This window comes from Sorex fumeus, unplaced genomic scaffold (assembly GCF_029834395.1).
Source record: "Sorex fumeus unplaced genomic scaffold, SorFum_2.1 ptg000073l, whole genome shotgun sequence".
NCBI classification, from domain to species: Eukaryota; Metazoa; Chordata; class Mammalia; order Eulipotyphla; family Soricidae; genus Sorex; species Sorex fumeus.
This window is the reverse complement of record NW_026606130.1, coordinates 7298060-7310270: the sequence shown is the minus strand read 5'-3', so window position 1 is coordinate 7310270 and position 12211 is coordinate 7298060. Positions and strand designations below refer to the sequence as shown.

General features: G+C 42.5%; 1 protein-coding gene across 4 annotated transcripts in view; it reads left to right on the top strand.

Annotated features, from left to right (window-relative positions):
• DLG3 (discs large MAGUK scaffold protein 3) overlaps positions 1–12211 on the top strand; it is a 64616-nt gene that overhangs the window by 27277 nt on the left and 25128 nt on the right. For all 4 annotated transcript variants that reach the window (XM_056129999.1, XM_056129997.1, XM_056129998.1 and 1 more), the window contains one exon: positions 11346–11460. In XM_056129999.1, coding sequence (XP_055985974.1) covers positions 11346–11460 — 115 coding nt within the window. The remainder of the gene's footprint in view (positions 1–11345; positions 11461–12211) is intronic.

Genomic DNA, 12211 nt, shown 5'->3' with positions numbered 1-12211 from the left:
GAAAAGATAATGTTGGTTCTGGAAAACATGTTAGATGAAGAATGGTTAAGGAAGTAACAATATTTAGACTTCAGAAGAGAGAACTTAAATTGAGGATATGGTGAACATTCTCTACTATGGCTAATACACAGGGGGAAATTAGATGTATAAATGTATCCCTGGGATGATAGTACAGTGAGCAGCATACTAGCCTTGCACACTGCTGACCTGGGTTTGATCTCCAGCACTTCCCCACTCCGGCCCTTCACGAGTGAGTGCTGATTGTAGAGCCAGGAGTAGCCCCTAAACATCACTGCATGTGGCCCAAAAGTAATAAATGAAAATGTCTTCTTTCTACATATGTGGTATATAAAGAAACAGAATGGGAATAACAAATGGAAAAAAACCATCAGAACATGAGAGCTGGTTTACAGAACTGAGCTTACAAAGTCTGGGTGGAGAACAGGGCATGGTTGGGAGGGAATTCTGAGACAATGGTGAGGGAAGTGGACACTGATGGAGGGTGTGGTGTTGGAGAGTTGATTGTATGAAACCCTATCATTAGCAGTATTGTAAATGATTGTGCTTTGAATTAAAAATGATATCTATTCTACCTCCAATGTATTTCTTGTTTCTTATCTCTTCCTTCTGTTCTCCATTGCCTCATAATATGTCAGGCCACTGAGGTTACTGTCTAGTAGAATAGCTTCCTAGTCTTTGTTATCTTTTTTTCTGTGTCATCCATTCTATACTCTCAGAATAATCTCTACCTCCAACCTAGTTTTTGTTCATTTGTTTTATTTTCTACTTTTTTTTCAGTGCCAGGAATTGAATCCAGGGCCTCACACATTAAAATCAAGTGCTGTAACTCTGAGACAGCCACATCGCAGCCCTCCAGTATGATTTATTACACTTCACTATTTAAACACCTTACAAGGGTTCCCATAGTCTGCCAAGAAAAAATTTTCCCTCAAGTTCTTTTTTGATTTATTTTATTGTTTTGGCATGGGGACACACACACACCCAGCTGTGTTCAGGGATTACTCTTGACTGTGCTCAGGGATCACTCCAGGCGGTGCTTGGGAGACCATATGCAGTGCCATGGATCTAACTGGGGTTATTCACCTGCAAGGCAAGCATTCTACTCACTATGATGTCTTTCTGATTCTCTCTCAAAATCTTATAATCTGGCTCTCAACCCTTCTGTAACATCCCCTTCACTGATTTTTTTGTTAGCTTGTTTTGGGGCCATATAATGGTGTTGCTTAGGGCTTGGTCCTGGTTCTGTACTCAGGTATCACTTATGGTGGAGGGCTTGGGGAACCCATATGGGGTGCTGGGAAATTGAACCTTGATGAGCAGAGCAATTTTATTACCCACAGTACTTTTGCTCCAGACCCCCTTCTATTATTAGTAGACTAGAAACTGCTCCAGATATTTCCAGCTCTTTCACTTCTTTGTTTTCTTTTGTTTTCTGGGCCACACCAAGCAGTGGTACACAGGGCTTACTCTTGGCTTTGTGCTCAAGCCTTCAAGGCTAGTCAGGCCCCTGAGGTTACTGTTTATGCTAGAGGACCATATGGGGTGCCAGCAATCAAACTTGGGTCAGCCATGTGCTAGGCAAGCACCCTACTTGCTGTACTATCACTCTAGCCCTTCTGTAACTTCTTTAAATGGAAAAGAACCCATTATATTTTATGCTGTTTTAGACACCAAAGTTAGAACTAGCTGGCAAAAGAGATGGCTCTCAACTTCTGCTCATATCTGATCCATTATGTCTAATAATCATTAGGAAGCTTCATGGCTTTGGACATGTTTTGAGTGGTACTAGAGTGTTACCTGGTTTGGATGCAACAGAAACGGGGACTACGTATAATAGAGTCTTGAAGGGCCTAAACAAAAAGAAAGATTGGTTTTCTGTTATCAAGAAACATGAATACACATGAGATACCACATTTATTCTCCTCATAGTAGCTAAGTTTATATACACGCACACACCTGAAAACATCATTTACTTCAAATCTTTCAGTTACTTCTTCCCATTACTCTCAATATGAGAGCAAAAATCCTTATAGTGCTTGAAGTCTTGTGTGATATAACACCTGACTGCCTCCCAAGTTTTGCCTGCCCATATCCCATTTCTTGTGATCAACACATTTTACATCCTTTCTTGTGCTTGTTTCTTCTGTTTGGAATACTTTCTTTTAGTCATCTAAATTAGCTTAATTCTTAAAGGCTCAGCTTAAAGTACTCTCTTCTCTGGGGAACCTTTGTTAATAACTCCCCAGCGTGAAAAAATGCCAGTAGGTGAGATCATTCTATAAGTTTTTCTCAGAAATTTCTTCATAGAATCTGTCCCAATTGTAATTAAAATTGTAATGAAATAGTTGTTTGTTTCTCAATTGTAATTTCTAGGATTCTTTTGTTATTTTGGTGGGTTTACCTGGCAGAACTGGGGGGCTATTTCTGATTCTGTTCTTGGGATCACGCTCAGTGATGCTCAGAGGATCATGAAGTGTTGGGATCAAATCTGGGGTTTCTACATTCAAAGCATGCATTCACTCAGCTGAGCTCTTTCTGGTCCTAGGAATTGTTTTTATTGACTTTACATCTCCAACAGGTCTCACAGTGCCTGACACACAGTAGTCACTTAATCACTTAATCACATAATCCCCGTTATTCATCGGTTTATTCGAGCAGGTGCCAGTAATGTCTCCATTCATCCCGGTTGTGTGCTAGCGTAGCCCAATGGTATCTGTTCGTTCTAGGAACATGCAGAGCCTCAAACCGATCATTTAGGGTCTTGACAAAGAAGTCTGACCATCTTGTAGGTGGGCGTCCACGTGATCTTTTGATGTCCTGTGGAATCCAATCAGTAATGGCTCTAGTCCAGTGGTTGTCTGTAAACCTCATTACATGTCCAGCCCATCTGATTTTTGATGTCTTGGCAAATGAGACAGCGTCCCCGATTCTTGAGCGTTGACGAAGATCAGAACTCCGGATTCTATCTCTCATTTGAGTGAATCGTGATATTCCAAGCATAGTTCTTTCGATTCCTCTTTGAGAGACCCGAATAGCGTTCTCATCCCGTTTTCGTAGGGACCAGGTCTCTGAGGCATATGTTAATGCAGGAAGAACAGTGGAATCAAAGAGATGTGCTCGTAGCTGGAGGTTCTTTGTCGTTTTAGTTATTTCTTCAATGCTCTTGAAGGCATTCCAAGCCGCTCTCTTCCTCCTGCACAACTCAGGTGCCAGGTCATTCATCATGTTGATTTCTCGACCTAGGTATATATAACTGTTGCATTCGGAGATGGTGGTTCCGTTGAGAGCAAATGGAGCGTCAGGAACAAGGCTGTTTCTCATAAACATTGTCTTCGTAAGATTCAGCTGTAGTCCGACCTTTCCACATTCACGATCAAAGTCGTTCAGCATTTGTGCCGCTTGGCTGATGTTTGGTGTTATTAGAACGATGTCATCAGCAAAGCGGAGGTGGTGTAGTTGCCGACCATCTATCTTCACTCCCATGCTTTCCCATTCCAGTCGTTGCATGATGTTCTCGAGGGTGGCACTGAAGTGTTTTGGTGAAATGGTATCACCCTGCTGAACCCCTCTCTTGATATGGATGATTACTTCTTTGTAGAATGGTGAGATCTTGGTAGTGAATCCGCAATAGAGCTCACGAAGGATCCTGATGTATTGAGTTTGTACGCCCTGATTGGCTAGGGCTTCCATGACCGCTTCCGTCTCAACAGAACCAAAGGCCTTCTTTAAATCAATGAACGTTAGACAGAGTGGCATCTTGAACTCCCGAGAAACCTCAATGAGCTTAGTAATCGTGTGGATATGGTCGATGGTACTGAATCCTTTTTGGAATCCAGCTTGTTCACATGGTTGTCCTTCATCTAGTGTTCTGTTAATCCTATTCAGGATGACTCGAGTGAATAGTTTGTAGATGACAGACAATAGGCAGATTGGGCGATAGTTGCCAATGTCGTGGATGTCTCCTTGTATAGTAGTACAGTCCTGCTGGTTTTCCATTGGGATGGAACCTTGAATTCAGACAGGTAGCGTGTGAAGAACCGAGCCAATGTATTGATGAGTACTGATGGTAAGTTCTTCAGGTGTTCAGGTCTGATCTTGTCTGGGCCAGGTGCTCTTTGTTTCTTTACCAACGAGATGGCATGTTGGATTTCGGAAGGGAGAACTTTGGGAACGACATATCCATCATGTGGTATGTGGTATGTGGGCAAGTGGACGTGGCTATTAAAGAGATCTAAGTAGAAGTCATGAATAATCTTCTCCATTGCCCTTCTGGAAGATGTGATAGTAGGCATTGGGTAAATATTGGAATAAATAATTGAATGAATAAAATATCTGGAATGAGAAAAGAAAGGTGGCAAACAGTATAAATGATGTCTAGTGATAAGTAGGGTAGGAAATTACATAAGGGTCTGAAAGGATCTAACTGTATACTGGGGCTCCAGACAAGTTACTTCAAAAGATACTTCACATGAGATGGGATAGATTGGAAATGACAGTAGGATAATTGTTGCAGTTTTTGAAAATTTATTTGTGGTATTGTATTTCCTTTGCCACTCTTAAATTGTGGATTATTGGAGTGGAGGATACAAATGGAATTTTTAGGATGGCCTTCCAAATAAGAATATAAATTGAGGGGCTTGTTTTAGTGAGTAGGGCACTGGCCTTGCATGAAGCCAACCTAGGTGAATGACCCACCGTGAATGACCCCTGAGCACAGAGCCAGGAGAAACCGTGGGCGCCACTGGCTGTGCCCCAAAAACAAACAAAAAAGCATCTAAACTGAAATAGCATTTGGAGAGCCTAGGAGGAAAAAATCAGTTAGGATAGGATAGCAGTGGTCCAGAGAGAAGAGATGTGAATGAAGGCAAGACGCAATAGGAGAAAATGAGGAGACAAAATCATCAGTAAGGCAATAAAAGAACGAATAGAGGGAGGGAGGGAGGGAGGGAGCAAAGGAAAGAAGGAAAGGAGGGAGAGAAGGAAGGGAGGAAGGGAAGAAGGGTGGAAGAGAGGAAGAGAGGAAGAGACAGGAGCCAAAATTGAGGAATCACTGTTGTGTGCAGGGAAAAGTGATGTTGTTTAGAGTAACAGGATAGTTTGTAATGAAGTTATCAAATGCAAGGAGGCCAAGTGGTCATTTAAATGTCACTCATGTAGGGCATGCCCAGTTCTTTGAGAGGGAAACTGTGTTTTCTCACTGCATAATTGTACCCTGCTTTTAAATGATAGAACAGTTGGGGGGGAACTTCACATAATGGTTTCACTCCAATTTTTTTGCAAAATTTTTCACATAAAGTCTGGGATTAGATTAAACTAGAGGTTATTATATTGAGTGGTCAGTTAGAAGGAGAAGGACAGTTACTGAATGACCTCTCGTGTGGGAAATGTAGTAAGGGAACAAGAAATGGCTAGAAGGAATAGAATTGGAGAGTCTGCAGAACTGAGCTTAACTTTGGGAGGGGGGCTGGATACGAGTGCTTGGGACATTGGTGGAGGAAAATGGACACTCTAGTGGCAGATGTGGTGTTGGAATGGCACTGTGCCTTAACTGTACTATCTTTTTGACCTCAATTTGGAATATGACTGAATAAATTATGGTGTGTTCATAATATGGAATATTATACTACTACTAAATAGAATAAGGTCAAACTCTACACATGGATATGGATAGGTTTTCCATGACATACCAGAGTGAACAAAGGAGATACCTGTGAATCTATGTGTTATGAATTTGTGTAATGGAAAGCATTAGTTACCTAAGAGAGTGGCTGGGGAAACAATAGAGGAATGCCTCAGATATAGGATTAAAAATTATATGCTACTTTTATAATAATATTAGTATAAACTAGGGACTGGAGAGAAAGCACAAAGGTGTCCCATGTATGCTTGGCATATGAGAACACTGGTTTTGATCCTGGCTCCTCAGGGTTCCCTGAGCAATGCCAGTGGAGACCTTCCCAGGCATGGAGTCTGGAGTTGCCCCTACGAGTGCTGGGTAGGGACTAAACATCAAAGACATGTAAACTCTTCTGGGTAGGCACATCGAACAGAGCCCTCTGTAGCACTTTAATTTCTCCAGCAGTTTGCAGTTGCAGCTGTAGTGGTATTGTCAAATTTTTCTTTTTTGGGGGAGGAGGGCAGGAAGAGCTTTCCAACACTCTTGTCCTACCTTCCTTTTGAGATACTTTGCAGTATACTTTATCTTTTACCTGCAACTACAAAGTAAAATCAAAAACTCAGTTTTGCAAGTGAAGACCATCCGTTTCCAATTTTATTGAGCATTAGACTCACCTTGATGTTTATTCAAAGTGCTGATTCCTGTGCCTACTAGAAGTCATTGTGTCTGGGATAAGATCCAAAATTCTGATCTTTCCAGGCCAGAGAGTTAGTAAAGGGGATCAAGACACTTGCTTTGCACATGGCCAATTGGGTTTGATCTCTGGCATCACTTATGAACACTACCAGTGTGGCCCCCAAACCCAAAAACAAAAAGTAACATCATGATCTTTCCAAGATCCACGATCTTTCCTCTGTAATTAGTGAGGATTTCAATAGTAGGTGCGAATGAGTAATTTTGCTCCCTCTCTTTGCTCTCTATTTGATTTGGAGGCCACACCTAGAGGTGCCCTGGGTATGTTCTCAGGAGTTAATCCTGGCTTTGTGCTCAGGGATCACTCCTGGTGGATTCAGGGGATCATATGGGTGCTGGGGATTGAACCCGGATTGGCTACATGCAAAGCAAAGACCCTTCCCCCTACCTGCTTCCCTTCCCTTCCTTTCCCTTCACTTCATTTTTCCTTCCCCTTCCACTTTCCCTTCCTCTCTTCCTTCTATTCTGTTGTGTTATCTTTGTGGGGGTGTAGGCCCACAACCAGCAATGCTCAGGGATGACTCCTAGCTCTGCACTCAGGAGTCACTCTTGGTGGTGCTTGGTGGACCATATGGAAGGCTGGGGATTAGTAGGGTGCTTGCCTTGCTTTCTATTATCTCTCCGGGCCCTTCTGTTATGTTCTTGGTTGTGATGCTCACATACGCTTAGCTGTAGTACAGCAGAGGTATTTGTTGTGTGACCACTGGTTGCTATGAGGCAGTTTAGGGAGATAGAACTTGCAAGGTCTTACATGCAAGACAGTATCTTTACCACTAGGCCACAGCCATGAGTCTTTAAGTGAAGCTTTTGTCCTGAGAAAATGGAGTCTTTAGGGACAGATATAGAATGACTGCATTTATTTGTGGTATATAAAAGAACAGTATGGCACTGATATCCAATGCCAGGGAAAATGGGCCAGGAGGACTGGTCATTGGTGTGGGAGATGGTTGGTAGTTAAGTGAGAGGAGGGTCCATTATGATAATTTGCTCGAGCGGGCCCAGTAATGTCATCATTGTGAGACTTACTGTTACTGTGTTTGGCATTGAATATATCATGGGTAGCTTGCCAGGCTTTGCCGTGCGGGCGAGATACTCTCGGTAGCTTGCTGGGCTCTCCGAGATGGGTGGAGGAAGCAAACCCGGGTTGACCGGTCGGCCTCATGCAAGGCAAATGCCCTACCACTGTGCTATCGCTCCAGCCCCAATTATGATAATACTAGTGGGAAATAATCACTTTGGACAAGAACTGAGTGTTGAAAGCAGGTAAAGGGATATACATGATAACCTTCAGCATCTGTGTTACAAACCATAATGCCTAAAATGATAGAGAAGAAGAGAAAGAGAAGAGATGTGCCTGCCATCGAGGCAGGCTGGAGGGGGTGGCTTGAAGGGGTGTGTGTGGGGGGAACTAGGTACACTGGTGTTGGAAAATTACACTGGTGAAGGGATGGGTGTTGGAACATTGTATGACAAACACAATCATGAACAATTTTGTAATGCTCTGTCTCATGATGATTCAATTTAAAAAAGAAAATCTCATATTCAGATTGCAGTGCTATCTTTTTAAAGACTATTCTAAATTGTTAGAATTTATTTTGTTTGTTACACACAAAGTCTGTTAACCAGATGCCCACTGTGGGTGATTAACATTTCAAAAGGGTGTTTAAAAACTATGTAACCCCCCTCTGCTCTAAAGTTTAACATTGTGGACAAAGAAGGTAAATGGAATACATCTTGACTACCTCAGGCCAGTAGTACTACCTGTAGGATCTTTGCCTTGCATTCTGCTGACCCGGGTTCAATCCCCAGTATCCCATTTGGTCCCACAAGCACTCAGGAGTAATTCCTGAGTGTAGAGCCAGGAGTCACTGTCACTGTCACTGTCCTCCCGTTGTTCATCGATTTGCTCGAGCGGGCCCAGTAACGTCTCCATTGGAGCCAGGAGTAACCTCTGAGTATTGCCAGATGTGGCCCCAAAACAAAACAAAAACCTAAAACGAAAGAAAATCCTCCATCTTAACCTTTCTATGCCCTCAGTGAAGCTGGCAGCATTTACTTTTATAAACCATTTGGTTTATTGGTTTGAGAGCAGAAGCATTGACTTGGGCCCAGTTTCTAATGTGCTCTTCATTTACTCAACATTCATTTTCTTAGAGGCAACTCTGCCTCTTGGACATTAGATAACTCTACAAATATAAAACAGAGACCTGGACTCTAGGGGAAAATGAGGAAAACAGAGTTTAATAGATTTGCAGTCTTTGTGGCACTAAAAATAAAGTGGAATCCTTAAAGCTAAAACTCTGTTTCCCGTGTGTGCATGCATGGACCATGCCAGGAACCAAACACAGGTCCTCCACATGCAGCTTTGGTCATCAGTCAGCAAACCACAACTCCAGTCCTTTGCTGGTCCCTTTGGCTCAGCATTTTCAACCTTGGATTAGTAGCTGTGAGGGGAAAAAGGTGATTTGGTGGTTTTAAAAAAAATTAATTTCAGCCACTGCAATTTATGATTTTACAATACTGTCAATGATAGGTTTTCTTGAATACAACATTCCCTGATGTCACTTCCCTCCCACCATAGTGTCCTTATCCTTTCTTTCACCATTGCCACAGGGTCCCCCTCTGATTCACCCACTCCCGCATCCCTGCCCCAACAACCCCATCCCGCCATGTTTGTTTTTTCTAAAGGATTTTTATTTTCATTTTATTTTATTTTTTTGCTTTTTGGGTCATACCTGGCAATACTCAGGTGTTAACTCCTGGCTCTGCACTCAGAAATCACTCCTAGTTGTGTGCTCTGGGATGCCAGAGATCAAACACAGGTCGACTGTGTGCGAGGCAAACACCCTACCCTCTGTACCATTACTCCAGCCTCTTTGAAGGATTTTTTAAGAAACATAGTTACTAAGAAACTTCCCTGACCTGCTGCTAGGTTGAAGTTCAGTGGACAGTGGGCAAGTCAGTTCCAAGGAAGGAATATAAACAAATTGTAAGAGAGAACATGGCTTAAGGTTTGATTCGGTGTATTTTCCCCCTTGGTTCAGTGCTCCTTTCTCCTTAAACCTAATCTTCCCAAGTAAGGATTTCATGGTTAGAAATCTTTGTCTCACCGAGTTAAGTTAGCCTATGAGTGTGGAGTTGGATCATGAAGGAACCAGCTAGAGAGGGCCACAGTGGAGGGCTGAGCCCTGCTGTGACTCGAGGTGAGCAGCAGACCCATTGGTTTTGTCTCGGTAAGTGCAGGGTTTCTATGACACTGGGCACTTCCCTCCGCCTTTAGACTGGGATGCCTCATTGATACTGATGTGTTGTCTTCTAACTCAGAAAAGGGACATTGTCCAGCTGCTGTCTTCCCCTCTCCCCCGGCGTTATTTAATGGGTGAGTCATGAACTTAACTGCTTCCTGTTGAATTTCAGGCACTGGAGTAGGTAATGAGAGCAAATCACTATAATACCAGTGCACTATGAATGAAAGAGCACTTGAATTTAACCAGTTGGCTTCATTGGTACTGGAGTGAACAAAAAATTGTTGAGAAGAATTTATTTGCTGAGTTAGAACTCCTTTAGTTTTTTTAGCATTTCCCTTTATATCCAGCTGAAGGTCAGGTTGCTTTGCTGAGAGAAGGGGGAGGGGAGTGTCAGGTGTTGGAACAGGTGTTTTGTTTTCTTCCTGTAGAGTTGTATACACTAGATGGGGTTGCTTCATGCCAGCCCTGAGTGGCTCATGGAAGTGCTTTTGTGGAATTCTTTTCTCCCGAAAATGTGTTTATTTTTAAAAGCAGTTCTCCAACCTTCAAACTTTGGTATAAATTTTGGCTTCCTTAAAAATCAGCTTGTTAGAGTGAGGAATACCTGTCCGCCATTTCCCCAGTCTTGCCTCAGATATCACTCATTTTTATGAGGCAATTATAGACCTGAAAATGGTGTATAAATGTGTATGTATTAAATGTGAATACCATGTTTCAATTACAGCAAATCAGCCCTAGGACTAAGTTTTTTTTATAATTGCATGCCTAGAGTTATTTTTTTTATTACACTTGATTTTGTTTTCTCTTTTGTATATGTATTTTTAATTAATTGAGGGAACAGTAGTTTATAGGAATGCAAATATTAAATGTTTTAGAGGAATTCTGTTGTCATATTAGGTACCTCCCCCATCCTCACCAAACGTCAGGTTTTCTTAAATTGATTTTTAAGTCTGTAGCCACTTTTCCAGAAGTTGGGCATGGATTTAGAAGCCCAGTGATGACATGATTATGGTGAGTGGTGTCTGCAAGGCTTCTAGGTCTGGGCAAATTTATGTTTTACTACTTAGTTCTTACTGAAGTGAATAAAAGCTGTTAAAAGAGAAGTAACTCACAATAACTTTGTTAGCTCATCTGCGAGATTTGGTTGGTTTTTACTTTTGTACCTATTTTAGTTGCCCCCAGTCCCAACAACAACAAAAAACCCTTCTAGAAACAAATAGTCTTTCTTGCTTAAGCTGATATAATGGCCGCAGGTCCTTTCTGCCTCCCCCCAGCCCCCACCCCATCCCGCATTTCTGAGCCATCTGTTCTGCGCTATCTACATTTTGGGAAAGTCTCCTTTGCCATCTGCTCTCCTTGGGCCTTAGTGCCTGCCCCAGAGATTTATGAAAGCTGCAGTTGAATGCATTTACAGTTGTTTTTTTAAGGCTCAATGAGACTTCAAGGCAGATAAAATCCATTTCCCATTTTATTATGTCCAAGCAACTCCTTTTTCAATGTGTAATCTTTCCTTCTGTTGGTGAGGACGTGGGGGTGGAGAGAAATCTGTTTTTCTATACAAGGAGGAGGGACTCTGCTTATCAAAGCAAAGGTTAACTAAATTGTTGGGAGCCAAGTGTCCTCTTGGCTTCTTGGCCACTGATCTGCTGACTTGGTGTGGCTCCTTGAGTTCATTTTCCTTGTCCTTGTTCTTGTCTCCCTGACAGAGTATAGTCGCTTTGAATCAAAGATACATGACTTGCGAGAACAAATGATGAACAGCAGTATGAGCTCTGGGTCTGGGTCCCTCCGAACAAGTGAGAAGAGGTCCTTGTATGTCCGGTAAGTTATACTTTAAGCTCCAGATCTTGTGCTGTGGGGAGTAGGGGGTGGAGCTCTGTGCTAACCCAGCCCTTCTTGTTTAACTAGTGGGGTAGGGAGTGTGTACTCCCAGTGCTAAAGCAACACTTATCGGTTGTGTACTTTATGGTCAGCATCTCCTCCCTTTTATGAGCTGGCTTCTTCCTTTTCGCTCATGAATGACTCAGTATGGGAAAATTTCAGTTTGCTCTAATTGTAAAAGACTGTTGTGTGATTGTTGCTAGTCAGCATTCAAATAGCACTCAAGTGTTCAAAGTACTTTGGTTGCAATCTGTGATTTGACGGAAAAAATTGGCAATCTATCTTCGACATATGCATAATAGATACCAGGATTTGGATCCAAGCAGATCAGCTATCATTATGTTCTGGTACAAGGGTCTCTGTCTGTCTATCTGCTTGTCTTTTCTCTCTCTTTTCATTTCATTCTTTTGTTATTGGGCCACACCTGGTGGTTCTCAAGGCTGACTCCCAGCTCTGTGCTCAGGGATCACTCCTGGTGAGCTCGAGGGACCATATGGGATGCTGGGGATTAAATTTAGGTTGACCATGTGCAAGGCAAGTGCTCTACCTGTTGTCCTATTATCCAGTCTTCTCTTTCTCCTGCCTGTTCTCCTGTTTTTTCCCACACCCAGCAGTGCTGGGGACTGTGGAGCAGCCCAAAGATTGAGTGTGGGGTTCCCTCATGTGGAGCATTTACTCGTCCCATTGAACT